The following is a 19483-nucleotide window of genomic DNA, read 5'->3' as shown; positions in this document are numbered from 1 at the left end:
AAAATCATTTGGTCCGGCCCTGCCACTGCCTTAGGGGTGAGTTAATTAAATTTTTGACCAAATATAGCAGGCTGGTTTTTAAGTTGATAATTTTGTATGGCACGCAAATAATGTTATAAATATCCAAATGGGACCAGCCATGGTGGTTCAGTGGTTGAGCGTCAACCTTTGAACCAGGAGGACATGATTCGATTCCTAGTCAAGGGCACATGCCCGGGTTGTGGGCTCAATCCCTGATCGTGGAGGAGACAACGGATCAATGATTCTCTCTCATCATTGATGTTTCTGTCTTTCTTTCCTTTTCCCTTCCTCTCTGAAATCAATAAAGATATAGTTTAAAAATTTCTAAAAAAAAATATCCAAATGGCCTTTGGCAGGAAAAAAGGTATCATTGATGGAGTAACCAGGGGGAACCAGAATCTCCAGTTGGGGGCCATAGACAGAGTAGAGAACTCCTAGATAGCTGTGGGCTTTGGATTTAAGTGCCACAATCTGACCTTGACGAACTGGACATACAGGCCCATGGGAGGACTTTGGCCTCTAGCTTATGGGCTACACAAGATTTCACCCACCTGCTTGTCCGTGTGTCTCCTGGCACCTTCTCCACTTCTGCCTGACCTTCTCAGGCAGGGATATTGGAATCAGGCATCTCCTCCCAAGAAGTGTCCAACTGTCCTGCCCAGGGCACTGGCTCCAGGAAGTGAGCATTTGGGGAGAGGAGATATGAGAGAAGTAACCCGAGAGGAGAGGACTACGCATGCAGCGAGAGGGTCGTGTAACCCGCCGAGCATAGGGCCCAGCATGTGGGCAATGCTTAATAAATGCAGGTATTATTACTGTTATTATTAACGCTATTTATAGCACTTTTTAAAAATAAATAACTAGTTTCTAGAACATGCTTCCCCAGGCTTTCTGATCCATTACTATGCAACTTACTTATTTAAATTTAATATTTTTCAAGGTCCTGTGTTTAATTTTTTAAAAACCTAGTGAATTATTAGCATTTTAATGAATAATGACATTTAATAAATAATAACACTAGTTAAAGTTCTAATGTAAGCCATTTAATTTAGCACCTACCTATGTTTTCTCAAAAAAGAAACAAACAAAAAAAACTGTCTACAAGAAATTCTACACTGTGACTAATGTTCTCTGTAATTTTAGCTCTGGCTTTTCTTTCCTTTTAAAAAAATAAGTTTTTATTGACTTTAGAGAGAGACAAGAGAAAGGGAGTGAAATAGAGAGGTAGAAACATTGATGAGAGAAAAACATTGATCAGGTGCCTTCTACCGCGCCCCCTACTGGGGATCCAGCCCAACACCTGGGCATGTGCCCTGACCTGGAATGGAACTGATGACTTCTTGGTTTATGGATTGACGTTCAACCACCAAACTCTTGGCTGGGCTGAACTTATGGATTTCCTTTAAAAAATTTGCTGTTATCAGTGAGATAATAGCCTTGCAGTGTACCCAACTCTGCATATTCTCTAGGCAAGTTCCTAGCAGAGTTAATTTTATCTCTGTAATAATAAAAGCGTAATATGCTAATAGACCAGACATCCTTCTGGATGTCCTTCCGGACTAAGCTGGGGCTGCTAGGGAAGCCCAGGTCCTGGGTGCCAGGGGGAAGCCAGTGCTGGCAGGCAGGGGAAGTTAGGCCTACCCTTGCATGAATTTTGTGCATCGGTCCTCCAATTTAGAAATAATAGAGCTTGTACTATGTACCAGAAATTGTTCTAAGCACTTTAGAAATATTAGTTAATTTAATCCTATGAAGTAGGTATACTGTTATTGTTCCTATTTTATTATATGAGTAAACGGAGGCACAGAGAGGTTTAGTAACTTGCCCAAAGGCACACAGCTAGTACATACAGAGCTAGGGTTCAAACCCAGGAAGTTAGGCTCTAGAATTCAGCTTCTTAACCACTCTGCATATTGCCTCTTCATATACCCAGGAAGAGGGATGGGGGGTGATATAGGAAATGGTTTCCCTTACCCTTGGATATTAGGGGAGAGCTAATGAACCTGTTGCTTCCCCCCTCAGATCTTTCTCTGGATATTTCTAAACAGTGATACAGACTGCAGAACAGATTTACCTCGCATTAGATCTCAGAGAAGTAGAGTGGCACACTGACGATCATCTGATCCCTTATACTTTATAGGGCAGAATAAAAATGCCTCTCTTTAAACACATTTGATTTTATGTGGAGTTTGTTCATGTGTGTGTATTTATTTGATTCATAGTTTGGGGTATATAGGCCTTTACATTAACATGTACATATTGACTTCTAATGTATACAGAAATGCAGATAAAGAGCATGCATGCAAAACATCACTTGATATTTTTACATTTTACTGTAGTGGTTACAGCAACAATGCTACACAGAAATGAAATGTGATACAATGTGTGTTGTTTAGAGGTCTGGGAAGAGGGGCGGGGAGAGGGAAAGGGGGCAGCATAGAGGCTGGATGATGTTCAGGTGCGTTGGGGGAGCCACAGGGACACATCCAAACTGCCGGAAGCCGGTCCATCCTTGCTGCTTGACACAGTCGCTGTAGGGAAGAAACATCTGCACAGCATGTTTCAAAGGAACTGGCGTATATGGCATACTGTTCTTAATATGTTTGCTCACCTTCTTGGTGCTATGTGTTTTAACCAAGGTCACCTCTCCGAGAAAGGTTGTTTCCCCAGGTAGGGATTTTCCCTTGAAGTTAGGGAGGGAATAAAACCCCTTAACTAAGTGCCAGGCAGGTAGTTAATCACTTTAACTACAAACAATCACCCTTAAGCTACAAGATCTTTTCTCCCTGGAGTGGAGATAAGAAACGCCCTAACCTTTGGAATAGAAATTGATAGGATTAAAATCAACTGGTATAAATACAGATGTAACAAGACAATAAGACAAAACTTGGCTGGATAATCTAGACAGAACTTGGCTGGAGATCCTGGCTAGGCTGCTGATCAACTGAATGCTGCCCCCGTGTCATTCCTTCTTCGCCGATTCCGTCCACACCTTTGGGGACACCTGGACCTGCTGGGGTTGGACCCCAGCATCTGGCGCCGAACCCGGGACCCTTCAGTCCGCTGGCAAACCAGTGAGGCTATACTCAATTTTTTGAGACCTTGTTTTGGCAGGGCTAATCTTGTGGTTATAGAGAAAGACGACTTCTGTTTTTTCAACTTGGGCTGGACAGGATTTATAATTGAGGCTACTGCCCTTAATATCAGCAGCCAGACAATTAATTAGCAATTAGCTCAAACGCCTGGAAAAGGGGGAAATCCTCTGGGTTCCCGGAGCGACAAGCAATGGCTACCTACAGCCTGGCAAATGAGCGACTGCGCACCCTGGAAGACATCGAACGCGAAATCTGCGCCATCCTGCAGAATGCAGGTACCGTGATCCTGGAACTTTCCAGGGAAAAAACCAATGCGCGGCTGCTACACCGACAAGCGGCGGCTTTCACGGCGTCTGTGCAACACGTAGAAGCAGAGCTGTCGGCTCAGATCCGCTACCTAACCCAGGTGGCCACAGGGCAGCCCCACGAGGGCTCCAGCTACTCTTCAAAGAAGGACTGTCAGATGGCACTGCAGCGAGTCGACTATGCTCGCCTCAGGCTCAGCGATGTGGCCCGAACCTGTGAGCAGATGCTGGAAAACTAAGCCAAGTAGGCAGAGAGATATCTTAAGGAAATCAGTAACATAACTTATCCTATTAGTAGATCCAAGGAGACAGTTATATGACCATTTTCAGGTGCTGATAGGTATTTGGCAATATTCAACAGTCTTCTTTTAAACACATCCCCACATAGGAACCAATGGATACTTCCTTAAAATGAAAACATTTTCTCTATTTATATAGTTAGCTATTTTAGCCCCAAAACCAGCATTTTACTTAAGAGTGAAATATTTCAGCCCTAGCTGGTTTGGCTCAGTGGATAGAGTGTCATACTGGGGACTGAAAGGTCCCAGGTTCGATTTCTGTCATGGGCAGATGCCCTTGTTGTGGGCTCAATCTTCAGTAGGGGGCGTGCAGGAGGCAGTCAATCAATGATTTTCTCTGGTCATGGATGTTTCGTGGATGTTTCTATCTCTCTCTCCCTTCCTCTCTGAAATCAATAAAAAAAATTTTGAAATCAATAAAAAAATTTTAAAAAATTTTAAAATGTCTCTGAGACATTTCTACAAGTAATTAAAATAGTTACCATTATTTATTGTTAGCTATTATTGTTAATCTCTTCATGTGCCTAACTTATAAATAAACTTTATTATAGATATGTCTAGAAAAATACAAAGTATACCCATTTATGATTTGGGGCATTCACTGGGGGGTCTTAGAACCCTCGTGGATAAGGAGGAACTACTGTCACCACTTAGTAAATTTTGGGGTCAGTATTCAAATCCAACTTACCAATTAATGCTATTTCTGTACTTGTCTTATCTTCCCTATGGAAATGAACATTTTTTCAAAACAGTCTAACTTGATTTTTTAAAATTTTCTATTGAAGGTATCTCAATACCATAAGCATTATAATCACTCAATTCATATTTTTTAAAGTATATTTTATTGGTTTCAAAGAGGAAAAGGGGAGGAAGAAAGAAAGAAACACCAATGATCAGAGAAAATCATTGATTGGCTGCCTCCTCTATGCCCAACATGGGGGATCAATCTGCAATCTGGTCATGTGCCCTGACCAGGAATCAAACAATGACCTCCAGATTTATAGATCAATGCTCAACCACTGAGCCATATTTCATATTTACTTGAATAAATGATTAAGTGAAATTATCTAGCTGGAGTTCCTCATCTTTCTCTTTCCTGACTGAAAATATCTCTGGATCCTCATCTTTTGTGGCTTTTAATTTTAAGTTTAATTGTATTTTGAATTACAATGAGGAGCCATGGGATTGGATTAGAATATGCCTGGTTGGATTAAAATGTTACTAGCCTATCAGCCTATTCCCTTTTAGGATGGCTCCAAGTGAGAAAGCACTTTCAGATTAGTGGAAGGTAGGCTATGTATTATTCCATTCTTTTTTTTTTCTTGTTAAATGTGAAATTGATAGAGAGAACTTTCTCTGTTAAAAGTTTAAAGCATTTAGTTTTTCATTGTGGGAACATTTTTCACTTTTACCTTAGAAGTTGTGATAGATGGAGTTTCCATTTCTCCTGAATTAAAATTGAATATATGTATTTATTTCATTAAAAAAAAATATATATATATATATATATATATATATATATACACACACATATACATATACACACATATACATATGCACCTATAACTTCGGCTAGTTTTGCTATGTTGTTATGTTGAATGTTTTAAAGAAAATGTTTTTAAATTGTTGTTTGTTGATATTTAGAGAGACAGAGGAAGAAAGAGAGAGAGAGATTTGTTGTTCCACTTATTGATTCATCGGTTGCCTCTTGTATGTGCCCTGACCAGAGACAGAACCTGAAACCTTGGTCGTATCAGGATGCTGCTCTAACCATCTGAGATACTTGGTCAAAGCCATTAAAGGAAGATTTTTATGAAGAAAAAAATCTTTTTATTTTATAGGAAACTGAAGGAGTAGACCAGAGTTGGACATAAATAGTTTGGGAAGATGTTGACAGATTGGATAAGGATAGTGCTGAGTGAATTCAATTTTTGATGAAACACATAGAACCGGACTGGCAATCTATGCTGCTTCATTTTGAGGTTGTGTCCAAAGGGAAAGCATGTTTTTGGATCTTGGAAAACATTCATGTAAAATTGAGATTTCATATTATTAGACAATTGCCTTTTTTATTTATTTTTTATTTTTTTAAATAAATCTTTATTGTTCAGATTATTACAGTGGTTCCCCTTTTTCCCCCGTAGCTTTCTCCACCCATTTCCCACCCCACCCTCTGCCCTTACCCTCCACTGTCCTCATCCATAGGTGTATGCTTTTTGTTGCCGGATCAAAGGTCATACACATGGAAAATGTAGCTATTTACATCCATGACGTGTCCCTGTGTTCGGAAAGGTCTTTCATGACTTGTTCACGCTCTACCATCCCAGCCCCACTGGGACCGTCTCAGCCTCGCAGGGATGGTCTCAGCCTCACTGGGACTGTTTCAGCCTCACAGGGACTGTTTCAACCTCACAGGGGCCGTTTCAGCCTCACTGGTGCCATCTCAGCCTCACTGGGACCGTCAAAGCCTTATAGGGGTTGTTTCAGCCTAACAGGGGCCGTTTCAGCCTCACTGGGACCATCAAAGCCTCACAGGGACCATCTCAGCCTCACAGGGGCCGTTTCAGCCTCACTGGGACCATTTCAGCCTCACAGGGACTGTCTCAGCCTCACAGGGATTGTCTCAGCCTCACAGGGACTATCTTAGCCTCACAGGGACTGTCTCAGCCTCACAGGGATTGTCTCAGCCTCACAGGGATTGTCTCAACCTCACAGGGACTGTCTCAGCCTCACAGGGACCGTTTCAACCTCACAGCGACCGTCTCAGCCTCACAGGGATTGTCTCAGCCTCACAGGGACTATCTTAGCCTCACAGGAACTGTCTCAGCCTCACCGGGACCATTTCAGCCTCACTGGGAATGTCGAAACCTCACAGGGGGCACCGTAGCCTCACAGTGGGCACCGCATCCCACATTGGGGGTGAAGGTGCGAATCAGAGCTCCTCTTGCTGTCTCTCCTGCTGGAAGTTTCTGAGAGCCGTCTGCAGGTGCTGGACATCATACTTTAACTGGTCAACACGAAGTTTGGCATTCTGTCTTTTGTTGGGCGGCTCCTTGCTGGACAAAATCTCCAGGCGTTCTTGCTGGCTGAATATCTGGTACGCTTGCTTGGGTTTCCTTTTCTGCTAAGTGCACAGACTGCTTGTCTGCTGTCTCCCGGTGTCACATGTGAGACTGGATCTGGTAGAGGTGCTTGTGCGTTTGCTGGTACAGCGGTTCCACGTCGCCGTCCCAGCCGGGTCCGGCTCCGGCCTCCTCCAAACCCGAGTCTGCTTCTTGAGTGTGTCCCCCATGGGTGCCAGGAGTTGAAATCTTCAGTCCGTTGGTTTATGCTGCAGAAGTGCAGGTGGTTCCCTCCGTGCCACTGGCACAGCTTTGGCGGGGATGTAAATTGAGTACCGCGAGGTCTCAAGGAATCACCAGGACAGAGCAAGCAGCAATGTCGTCTCCGCGACTCCTGGCATCTTTGCGACTCTGTGTCCCCTAGTGCCAGCGAGCAGCTCCGCGAGAGAGCCACCCTTGTTTTCTGACCCGCTGCAAGGCTGTCCCACCTCTCCCCATAGGGGTCTGGGACCTCAGAATCCCGCCCAAAACAAGCTCAGTGGATTTGAGAGTTTGTAACCCCTTCCGATTGAAAACAAACAAACACACAAAAAACACGCTTCTTGAGTGTGTCCCTTATGGATGCCAGGAGCCAAAATCTGCAGTTTGCTGGGTTATGCTGTAAAAACACCGGTGTTTCCTTTTGTGCCTCTGGCACAGCTTGGGCGGGAATGCAAATTGAGTAGGGGTCCCAGGGAGTCACCAGGGCGGAGCACACAGCAATGGCTCCACGGCTCCTCGCCTCTCTGCGACTCCCCAACTCCACGTCCCTGAGTGCCGGCGAGCATCTCCACGAGAAAGCCACCCTCACTTTCTGACCGCTGCAAGGCCGTCCCGCCTCTCCCCGCAGGGGTCTGGGACCCCAGAATCCGGCCCCAAACAAGTTCAGTGGACTCCAGAGTCTGCAATGCTCTCCAATTGAAAGAAAAAACCGCGCATCCAGTTGCAGCCCGCCTGGCGCGCAACTCCGTACCTCTGTTCTTGGCGCCTCTGTGTATCTTACTCAGTCTCAATGCTCTTCTTTTCTGAATGTCCTTAATTTCAGGCACTACAAGATGCTCCCGGCTCAGGCTGTGTATTTCCTGCCCGGGTCCTAGAAACGTCTTCCTTTATCGGTATCTCCAGATCTGCATTTTAGTCGTCTTTAAAAGTATCAGGTTTATGTTTTTGTTGATAATCTCTTGTATGTGTGTTTTCCTTTATTATTTTTAAGATTTAAAAAAATATGTTTTTCTGTGGTACATCTACACGATGGAATACTATGCTGCTCTAAAAAGGAAGGAACTCTTACCATTTGCAACGTTATGGATGGAACTGGAGACCATTATGCTAAGTGAAATAAGCCAGTCAATGAAGGAAAAATACCACATGATCTCACTCATTCATGGATAATAGAGACCATTATAAACTTTTGAACAATAATAGATACAGAGGCAGAGCTGCCTCAAACAGATTGTCAAACTGCAGCGGGAAGGCTGGGGAGGGTTAGGGGGCAGGAGGTAGGGGGGTAAGAGATCAACTAAAGGACTTGTATGCATGCATATAAGCATAACCAGTGGACATAAGACATTGGGGGATAGGGGAGGCTAGGGGACTGTCTAGGGCGGGGGGATAAAATGGACACATATGTAATACCCTTTGTAATACTTTAAGCAATAAATTAAAAAAAAATAAAAATAAAAATGAGACATATATAATACTCTTTGTAATACTTTAAGCAATAAAACAATTTTTAAAAAAGTGCTTTCAACTGATATAAGCTAAAAAAATAAATAAAATGTTTTTATTGATTTTAAAGAGAGAGGGAGAGGTAGAAATATTGATGGATCAGTTGCCTCCCACTAACCCTGGGGATGGAGCCCACAGCCTGGGCATTTTCCCTGACCAAGAATAGAACCTGTGACTTCTTGGTGCATGGGTCTACACTCAACCATACAGCCACACTAGCTGGGCTTGTTTCCCTTTCTATCATCAATAGTATCTTTTCTTTTGCATAATTCTGTCTGTTTTTAGTAATTGCTTGAGCTGAACAAAAAAATCAATATATTTTTAGATACTTAGATATTATTTTAGATATTTAGATATTATTGTAGATATTATGTAGAAAATAATTTTCAAATAAATATGGTTGGCTCACTTTTTATTGTTGACTTCCTTTATTTATCTTTAAAAGCTTTTTTTAAACCAGAAGACACCAGATCAGAAATTTAATTGACATCTCTCTCTCTCTTTCTCCTCTACATTCATCTTGGTTTTCTACCTGACAAGTAGAAAATCTGAAGAAATGACTTATGTGCAGCCTTGTCCAAAAGCCAAAAAGCTAGTTCATGTCCCTTTTAGACCCAAGGATTATCACTTTAACCGAAATTCCCTAAGTAAAGAGAAAAAGTAAATAATGGCAACCAAAAATTGCCCAAACCCAGAAAATCTCAAACATCAACTGAACTTGAGCAGAAGTTTGTTTCTTTTTTAAAAGAAGTGTCTTTATTGTTAAAAGGAGGACAGATATCCTCCTTTTGATAGGGGGGAACCTATAATCTAATAGAGCACCTGAATTAATCTGAAAATAATATTATTTTAGATCTTAGAACACATATACATCTGTGAATAGGGAGTTAAGTTTCTTATATGTGAATAGAAGATTAAGTTTTTCTCAAGTTTTCTTTTCAAGGCCTGTGCTAAGCTATTAGGGAAGCGACTCATCTGTGAATCCAGCAAGCAGAACCGATAAGCATGGTCAAGAGGACCCACCAGTAGTCAAAACAAAATCTCATTGCCTGATAACTGATGAAAATAGCTAACATCTGCAGACCTTCAGGACTGCACCTAGCTGCATTACATGCCCTAGCCCAGACGTGGGCAACCCCTGGCATGCGTGCCAAACATGGCACGCCAGTAACTTTTGCTGGCACGTGAAACCCTCTCTTATGATCTTCCATTTACAATTTTTTTCTTAATATCGACTTTTTTATTTTTCAAATAAATTCAGTGTAGGTGCATTTTAGATAAATAAATAATTTTACATAACAAGTTATCTTAAAGACCATAGGCATGGATTGATGAGAGAGGGGAAGAGCAATTTCTATGCCTCTGTCTTAACTCTCCCTGCCTTCCTAGATCCGACCAGTGTTTTGGTTTCATCCACATATGCTTGTGAATCTTTGTTCTCAGTGATGAATTTTGTTAAGTCTCATAATAGGAGTAGCCTGACCGATGAAAGTAGTAGCTCGTGCATATCTCTGAAGGTCACGAAATATAAACCTGATGTAAAATCTCTGTCATCAGTGATGCAGCAGCAAAAGTCCCACTGATAATATCAAACGGAGTCATAAAGTTTTCTGTCAGACTATCAGTGTACATGTATACATTAAAAAATAAATGTAGTTTTCATCATCATATACTGTGTTTTTGTCGCTCAAATGAATTTTAGTATTTCTTCAAGGTTCTTCACATACGTACACCTTAAGAGATATCAAGTAGGTGTAACATGTTCCCAAAAAAATAGGGTTGTCACGCAGAAGAATTTTGAGTCAGAGATTTTGCTGGTTTTGGCACGCACTCACAAAAAGCTTGCCCACCCCTGCCCTAGCCCCTTCCCCTTTATAATTCTGTCCCCTGCACCTTACTGGAAGGCAGGATTTGATGCTTGTAAGCACCCTGCCTTCTTGTTTGCCTAGCCTTCTCAATAAACGCCTATACAGTGGTTGGCAAACTCATTAGTCAACAGAGCCAAATATCAACAGTACAATGATTGAAATTTCTTTTGAGAGCCAAAATTTTTAAACTTAAAGTATATAGGTAGGTACATTGTTATTAATTAGGGTACTCCTAAGCTGGCCTTTGCTAAAAACGTCCTCAGTCTGATTGAGGTACGTTCGCTGAGGTCGACCCCTTCCAACTCTCCCATCCACACTCGTCTTGTATACTTGTTTCGGCTATCTCCTTTCGTTCATCCTCTCTATATGTCCAAACCATCTCAACATACCTCCCTCAATCCTCAACACTACATCTTCTTTCACTCCAGAACGTTCCCTAAAATTAAGTTAATAAACTTTACTTAAAGTTTTAAGTCAACTTTGCACTGAACTTGCGCGCCCGCAGGTGGTATTTTGTGAAAGAGCCACACTCAAGGGGCCAAATGGCCTCATGTGGCTCGCGAGCCGCGGTTTGCCGACCACTGTCCTAGGCCAACACCGGAAACACAGTATTCAAATTGCATGCTTTAACAAGAGCAACATGAAACCTCATTTTGACACAGACACCTTAAAAATACAATAAAACCAGCACCGGCAGACCTCCTTAAGTCCCCTTAATTTCTGACTCTGGAATTCTTTCTGCTACCTTACGTACCAGCATTCATTCATTCTTCAATACACAAAAAAGTCGATATTTACAGATTATCACTGAATGAGTTCTACAACAGGCTCTTCTCTCTCGGGGAGGCCTAAAAGCCAACACTTTTGCTGAAGGTTGAAGAGGGGAACAAGGTCGGGTGAAACTTCATGCATAGTGAGAGAGCTGTAGGGGTGTGTGTCATTCACTTCATTCTGCAGAGCACAGGAGTTGTGCTCAAAGGTTAGCATAGGAACTAAAGATGCCAAGAAATATCCCAACATTATTTTCAAGAAAAAGATTGTACTAATGTCTCTGAAGAAGTTATAAAGATGCCAGGAGGAGATACTGAAGTTATCAAGTTAAATGAGAAAGACCACAAAACTGTATGTACAGTATAACCTCAACTATGTAAAAACAAGCCAAAAAAATCTGCCCTAAAAAGGGCTGAAAACTCAAAATGTGAAGTTAGTGATTGTGTTTAAGCAGTGTATTCTACAGTGTTCTTTTTCTTCCTGCTACTTTTCTATCTTTTCCAAAATTTTCTCTACAGATTGTTTTAAAAATGTTACACAAAAGGAAGCCTGATGGAAGTACTGAATGAGTTGAAGTCCAGCCTATAAGAAAGTACTTGTACCATTATAAACCGATAAAATATTCCAGGCTACTCTCTGGAGTACCTTCCCAGGGCTGTGAGGGCTTCTGCACCTCCTCCAGCCAAGTGCAAAGTGTCACCAGATCCTTCCCAATGAAAAGTGTTGAGCCAAATAGAAATGCCATGATTCACAAAAAGAAACAGAAACACCCACACTCAGCAGGCGTTCAAAATAAATCACAAGCTATCAAAATAAGAGTGTTTTGACAGTTTCTAAGAATGCACCTAAAACTTGTCACCGAGCAAAAAATAATGAGATTAGAAGTCAGGAATATGGTGACTTAGCCAGGCAGTCTGGACGGGGCCAGAGGGAGACCTTTTATTGCTGCTTTTCAATTTTATTAGATTGTGATCAAGAGGGTTCTCAGTATGTTAATTCTGTGGAATTTTTATTGATCTCTATTTTGTGGTCTTATATTGATAAGATTTTGTAAGTGTTTCATATGTATTTAAGAGCATTTTCCATTTGTTGTGTGGTTGCAGATTACGTGATCAAAGTTGTTGCAGTTATTCAAACTTTCATAGCATTTAATTTTCTTCTCTGATTGATTATCTATCAGGTTCTGAGAAAATGATATTAATGATTGCTAGTCTAGGGTGGGTTATCTTTTCTAATATTTGTGTGGTTTGCCTTACTCACTCCTATATTTTTAGCACACTCCTTTATTTCTAACATCCTAATCTGCTTAACGATTGGAGTTTAGTTTTTACTTTGATTTAAAAGGTGGCCTACTCAAAGTGAAAGGATTAACGAGGCCTCCTCCCCAGATCCCATTGGGTGGGCAATGAGGAGATTACTATGGCCCCGGTATAAAGCCAGGCCCAGGAGGATGTAGGCTGCATTGGAAGGCCAGCTCTCAAGCAGATACTGTCTCCCTGGATCCTGCAGTACCTTCACCTGGAATTGGGATTTTGCTGGTGGAAGGTAGGTCACTTGATTTCTGCTATTTGTGCTTGTGACCAAAAGAGCTATTTTCCTATTACAAGTTTAAAGAACTGACTATAGTTTTATATTATTTACCATGGAGAAATATGCATCTGAATATCATTCCCTTGAGTTACAGCAAGTTTTTATTCTTTTAAAAATCAATTGATTTATTTAGAGAGAGAGCAGGAGGAACAGAGAGAGATGGAAACATCGATGAGAGTGAAACTGATCAGCAGCCCCCTCTGTGCCCCTTACTCGGAATCAAATTCATAATCTGGCCATGTATCCTGACCGGGAGTTCATCTGGAGACCTCTTGGATCATGGATCGATGCTCAACCCTGAGCCACACCTGCCAGGCTGAAAAACACAGTTTAGAAGTAAAAACTTTTTATTTTTCTTGGGAGAGGGAGAGGGGAAAGAGAGAGAGAGAGAGAGAGAAAGAGAGAGAAAGAGAGAGAGATGGAGAGAGAGAAATATCAATGTTTAGAGAGACTCATTGATCGGCTGCCTCCTGCATATCCCCCATTGGGGATCAAGCCTACAACCCAGGCATGTGCCCTGACTGGGAGTCGACCATGATCTACTGGTTCATAGGTTTATGCTTAACCATGGAGGCACACTAGCCTGGCATATATGTATTTTTGAGAAAATGATTTATTTTACTTTTCAAAATTATTATCAACAAGGTGTTCATAAGGTTAAACTTTAATTTTTAAGACTCTCCCAGGTGCATTTTTAGATGTGTCCCCTATTTTATTATACTGTGCTTATTTATTTGTACTTTTCACGCTTAGGTTTTTTCATTTCTAATGGTCTTTCCTAAGAATCAGGTTTTAGAATAATTTCTGTTAGGTGGTAGGTGTTTGTGTGTGTGTAATTATTTATGAATATTCTGTGTTCTTGTCTTCCGGTTTAGCTTTTAAACTTCGTTGAGGAAATTTTCCGCTACAGCGGGGTGAGGAGCCATCCAGGAGAAGCTTCAGAGACTCTAACACTCCAACTGAGAGACTCACAGTGCTTCAGGCTGAGACCCGCTCTCCCCTCTTCCCCCAAAACGTCTGCTCCCTGGGGACTGATCCATATCCTTCAGGCACAAAGTACAGACCAGCATGGGCCCCACTGGTGAGGCCGAAAGCCTGGAAAAGGTTTAGTTGTCAAACACTCAATCTGAATCACTGATACACCAAAACTTAAAAAAACACAAAAAGAGATAGTGTGGCTCGCGGGCTGGGGGCAGGAACTTCGGGGGCGGCGGTCGAGCCAGCGAGGACAAGGAGGACAACAACGACCCGCAGGAGCTAGCCCTGGGCTTGTCGCTCACCATGGTGACCATAGAGGAGCTCTACCGCAGCTATGGCATCCTAGCCGATGCCATGGAGCAAGTGGGCCAGCATAAAGATGCCTATCAAGTGATATTGGATGGTGTGAAAGGTGGTACCAAGGAAAAAAGGTTAGCAGCTCAGTTTATTCCAAAATTCTTTAAGCATTTTCCAGAATTGGCTGATTCTGCTATCAATGCACAGTTAGACCTCTGTGAGGATGAAGATGCATCAGTTCGACGGCAAGCAATTAAAGAGCTTCCTCAACTTGCCACTGGAGAAAATCTTCCCCCAGTGGCAGATAGTCTAACCCAACTTTTGCAAACAGATGACGCTGCAGAATTTAACTTAGTGAACAATGCCCTATTAAGTATATTTAAGATGGATGCAAAAGGGACTTTAGGTGGCTTATTCAGCCAAATCCTTAAAGGAGAAAACATTGTTAGAGAACGAGCAATCAAATTCCTTTCTACAAAACTTAACACTTTACCAGATGAGGTCTTAACAAAGGAAGTAGAGGAACTTATACTAACTGAATCCAAAAAGGTCCTAAAAGATGTGACTGGTGAAGAATTTGTCCTGTTCATGAATATACTGTCTGGGTTAAAGAGCTTACAGACAGTGATTGGAAGACAGCAACTTGTAGAGTTGATGGCTGAGCAGGCTGACCTAGAACAAACCTTCAACCCGTCAGATCCCGACTGTGTGGACAGGCTCTTACAGTGCACTCAGCAGGCGGTAACCCTCTTCTCGAAAAATGTGCATTCCACAAGGTTTGTGACTTACTTCTGTGAGCAGGTTCTACCTAACCTCAGCTCCTTAATTACTCCAGTGGAGGGTCTTGATATACAGTTGGAGGTATTGAAACTGTTGGCAGAACTGAGTTCATTTTGTGGTGACATGGAAAAGATAGAAACAAATTTAAGGAAACTGTTGGATAAGCTATTGGAGCACATGCCTCTCCCTCCAGAAGAAGCAGAAAATGGGGAGAATACTGGTAATGAAGAACCTAAGCTGCAATTCAGTTATGTCGAATGTTTGTTGTACAGCTTCCACCAGTTGGGTCGAAAACTTCCAGATTTCTTAACAGCCAAACTGAATGCAGAAAAGCTCAAAGATTTTAAAATTAGGCTGCAGTACTTTGCTCAGAGCCTGCAGGTTTATATCAGACAACTTCGCTTGGCTCTCCAGGGTAAAACAGGCGAGGCCTTAAAAACAGACGAGAACAAGATTAGACTGGTTGCATTGAAAATAACAAATAACATCAATGTTTTAATCAAGGACCTCTTCCACAGTCCTCCCTCTTATAAGAGCACAGTAACATTATCCTGGAAACCTGTACAGAAGGTTGAAATTGGGCAAAAGAGAGCCACTGAAGATACAACTTCTGGTTCACCAGCCAAGAAATCTCCAGCAGGACCAAAAAGAGACACAAGGCAGATTTATAATCCTCCTAGTGGGAAATATAGCAGCAATTTGGGCAACTTTATGAGAGGAGCCTTCAGGGGAAGTAGGGGTGGCCGAGGTTGGGGAGCACGAGGAAATCGTAGTCAGGGAAGACTCTACTGAATAAGATGTCACATTCTTCAGCATCGTCATGAGCTTAATATACTTAAATTCTACTACTCATTGGATGTCCCTTAAAAGGACTTCTGCCTTCAGCTAAAAACTTATTGTTCTTTATACCTTTGTATGTATGATCTACCTTTGTAACAGACCGTGGTTGTGTCCAAGGTAAAACCACAGCGATATTTTTGGATGCTTTGTGCACAATCTGTTTTTGCAATATCATCATTATTCAGACTTCATATTTTGAATCTTTTAAACATCCTAATAATTTGTTGAGAGCCATTCAAATCTAAAATATAATGAAATTCTATTTCCGATAGCTGGTAAAGATGATCAGTTTTGAAAGCTTACTGATTTTTTCTCCCCTCTGTCCTTTCCCCCCAATATATAGAGAAGAGTAATGGTCAATTTTAACGTTTGGTTTTCATTGGTTTTCTTTAATAAAGCTGCTAAGCAATGGTTCAGCATTCCTACCTCGTGTACTGGGAGCAAAATACTTAAATGTAGAAGTATTACATTTTTAGGAGAATGTAAGCTGCTTTGCACTGCTTACTTAACTCTTCTCCATATGTTGTGATAAGCTTTTGAATATGGGATCTTACTATTTGAATAGAAATGTGTATGTATAATATGTATACATACATACATACATACATACATAAGATGTGTGTGTGTGTGTGTATATGTATATATACACATATACATGCTGACTACACAACATAAATAATTTTTTAAAATTCCAGGAACAGGTAATCTTTGACATGGTGATTACCCTTTTGAGGCTGAATCCATTATTAACTTGTCATCTAGGTTTTCTTCCCAGTAGTGAGGGATTTTGAGTCCGTTGCACTTACATGATTATTGTTATTTAAAACTGAAAATAAGCAAAGGCTGCGTTGTCAAAGATGAGTTTGGCAATCCCTTTTGGAGAAATACAGACAAAATACTGAATCGGATGTACACATAGGTTTCTACAGGATGACATGGAATAATTTAGAATTTGGGAATTGAATAACCAGGACAACCCAGGAGAAGTGACTTGATAACATGTTCTACCAATAATAAGGAATTCTCTCTGTTTGCTTTTGCCACTTTGAAGATTTTAACTTCTCAGGTTATTAATCAAAATTATTGTATAAGTTAGCCAATAGAATATTTAGGTTAAAAGACATATGGGGGCGTTGTGGAGTGTTTAATGTCGTGGGCATTTTTAGGAGCATAGGTCCTTTGCTCTGCATTTGAATGTTTCGTATATTTTTGTTTCACAGTTAATATTCCCTCCCCAAGTTTGCTACTCAAATCCAATGTATGAGCAACATTTTCTAGTAATTTGGCCCATTTTTTGAGGAGTAGTTAGTAATTCCAATGGCAGTGTCTTTATTACTGTTAACCCTTACATTGGGGAAAAAACAAAACCCCTTTGTTAGAATTACTGCACATGTTTATGGGATAAATATTTTTTGAAGACTAGAATTATACAAGTGAGCATAAGAAATTGTTCAGCTTGTTTATGGAGCGATGGCAATAATCTAAACATTCCAAAAGACAGTGAGCTGAACCTGAGCTCCCTTGGAATCTGAACAGACAGAGGAATATGGAATTGCTATTTGAAAACTGTGACCAGGTGGACGAACGCCATTTCAAGTATAGGAACTGTATTAGGACTACCGTTATATGAATTTGAACATTAGGGGTAACTTTTCCTCTTTTTCTTTTTTAAAGAATATTTGTAAACTCAAAGCTGAGCAGAATTGGCTTTCCTTAAAGTTTGATATTGAGTTGACTGAGTTTCTTCCTTTGCCGCCACATTGTTCCCCTTCCCTTTCCGAAGGCAGTAATGCGCAACTTGGGTTACCTTTGCTTCAAAAACTTGAATGGAAAACTTCATGTCATGATTGTTTTTCTTTTGCAAGACATCTGTTTATCACATTGTTCAAAAGTAAATGTTTCCTTATGCTTTTGAAATAAATTTCCTTTCATAATTAAAAAAGAGAGAGAGAGAGAGAGAGAGAGAGAGAGAGAGAGAGAGAGAGAGAGAAGACATTACCCCCTCATAATAAGGTATCTAAAACAACCCTAAGAACTCAGGAATCCTCTGCTTACACTGCAGCCATGGTGTCTAATGAGCCAAGTGGGACAATCATGACCTTCCACCCAACCATGGAAGAATTTAAAGATTTCAACAAATATATTGGTTACATGGAAACCCAAGGTGCCCACCGAGCTGGCCTGGCGAAGGTCATTCCACCCAAGGAATGGAAAGCCAGACAGACCTACGATGATGTCAATGACATGGTGATAGCCACTCCCCTCCAGCAGGTGGCGTCTGGGCGAGCAGGTGTGTTCATTCAATACCACAAAAAGAAGAGGGCCATGACAGTGGGCGAGTATCGCCTGTTGGCAAACAGTGCACAGTATCAGACTCCACCACACTTGGACTTTGAGGATCTGGAGCGGAAATACTGGAAAACGCGCCTGTACGACTCGCCCATATATGGCGCTGACATCAGTGGCTCCTTGTTTGACGCCAACACTAAACAATGGAACCTTGGCCACCTGGGCACCATCCAGGACCTGCTGGAGCAGGAGTGTGGGGTTGTCATCGAAGGCGTCAACACCCCCTACCTGTACTTTGGCATGTGGAAGACCACCTTCGCTTGGCACACGGAGGACATGGACCTTTACAGCATCAACTACCTGCACTTCGGGGAGCCCAAAACGTGGTACGCGGTGCCCCCAGAGCACGGCCCGCGCCTGGAGCGCCTGGCCAGGGAGCTTTTCCCGGGCAGCTCTCGGGGCTGCGAGGCCTTCCTGCGGCACAAGGTGGCCCTCATCTCGCCCACTGTCCTCAAGGAGAACGGGGTCCCGTTCAGCCGCATCACTCAGGAGGCTGGAGAGTTCATGGTGACCTTTCCCTATGGCTACCACGCTGGCTTCAACCATGGCTTCAACTGTGCGGAGGCCATCAACTTTGCCACCCCGCGATGGGTCGACTATGGCAAAGTGGCCTCTCAGTGCAGCTGCGGGGAGGCCCGGGTGAGCTTTTCCATGGACGTGTTCGTGCGCCTCCTGCAGCCCGAGCGCTATGAGCTGTGGAAACGCGGAGAGGACCGGACTGTTGTGGACCACGTGGAGCCCACGGCGCCGGGCGGCGGGGAGCTGAGCGCCTGGAGGGAGGGCCGGGCGGCCTGGAGATCTGCGCTGGGCCTGAGGCACCTGCAGCCCCGTCGGGCCACGAACACCCCTCGATCAGTGGGCAGGGGTCGTGGGGCTCCCGGCCACCTTGGCTGCCAGGCCCTTGTGCGCAAGCTATGCTGTCGTCCCCCACTAGCCCTGGGATCTGCCTCTGCTGCCCAGCCCGCGGCTGCCGCGGCCCTCTGCTCCTTGAAGCCCTACCTACCCTCACAGCCAACCGCGGGCCCATCTGCCCAGGATCTCCAGCCAGCTGGCACACGTGGTCTCAATCGTGGTCGTCGTCCTTGGGAACAGGGTTCTCAAGAGTGGACTGTTCAGGTCCCGGCTAAGAGGCGCCGCCTAGTGGGCGCAGTGCGCACAGCTCCGGAACCCAAAGCCCAGCCTGTGCCTGAGGACAAACCCTCCATGGACAGCCCAGCACTGCTGGTCCCAGCATCCTAAGGTGGCTTTTGGGTGCTGCTGTGCTCCAGACCCCTAAACCCAGGGGACACCTACCTTTGTTCTCCATGTTCTTTTGTGTGGAGATTCCTTAACCTGGCCACATTTACATCTCAGAGCTGTGAGCAAGTTTGTAAGTCACTGGTCTTGCATGAGAGTTCCCCTGTTGCCTCTGGACAGGCTGAGTCCCTGGGATTTAACAAGTTCGCCATAGTTTATTCTTCC

At 42.8% G+C, this 19483-nt stretch overlaps 3 protein-coding genes across 3 annotated transcripts; all 3 read left to right on the top strand.

The window, feature by feature from the left end:
* Nucleotides 1–3306: 3306 nt before the first annotated feature.
* On the top strand, nucleotides 3307–3660 carry LOC308525319 (mediator of RNA polymerase II transcription subunit 11-like; the record flags this gene model as incomplete). The annotated part of the gene is made up of 1 exon (XM_081100145.1): nucleotides 3307–3660. One exon carries the CDS (start codon nucleotides 3307–3309, stop codon nucleotides 3658–3660), a length of 354 nt encoding a protein of 117 aa, XP_080956271.1.
* A 10399-nt stretch (nucleotides 3661–14059) lies between these two features.
* Nucleotides 14060–15570, top strand: LOC308525314 (apoptosis inhibitor 5-like; the record flags this gene model as incomplete). Its single annotated transcript, XM_081100141.1, is given in 2 exon segments — nucleotides 14060–15539; nucleotides 15542–15570. Coding segments are annotated over 2 exon segments (1509 nt in total).
* Nucleotides 15571–17737: 2167 nt separating this feature from the next.
* On the top strand, nucleotides 17738–19261 carry LOC308525547 (lysine-specific demethylase 4D-like; the record flags this gene model as incomplete). Its single annotated transcript, XM_081100337.1, has 1 exon — nucleotides 17738–19261. One exon carries the CDS (start codon nucleotides 17738–17740, stop codon nucleotides 19259–19261), a length of 1524 nt encoding a protein of 507 aa, XP_080956463.1.
* Between the last annotated feature and the right edge of the window lie 222 nt (nucleotides 19262–19483).

The sequence above is a fragment of the Myotis nattereri genome, assembly GCF_964212035.1.
Source record: "Myotis nattereri genome assembly, chromosome: 9".
Taxonomy (NCBI): domain Eukaryota; kingdom Metazoa; phylum Chordata; class Mammalia; order Chiroptera; family Vespertilionidae; genus Myotis; species Myotis nattereri.
This window is presented reverse-complemented; position numbering and strand designations above follow the sequence as displayed.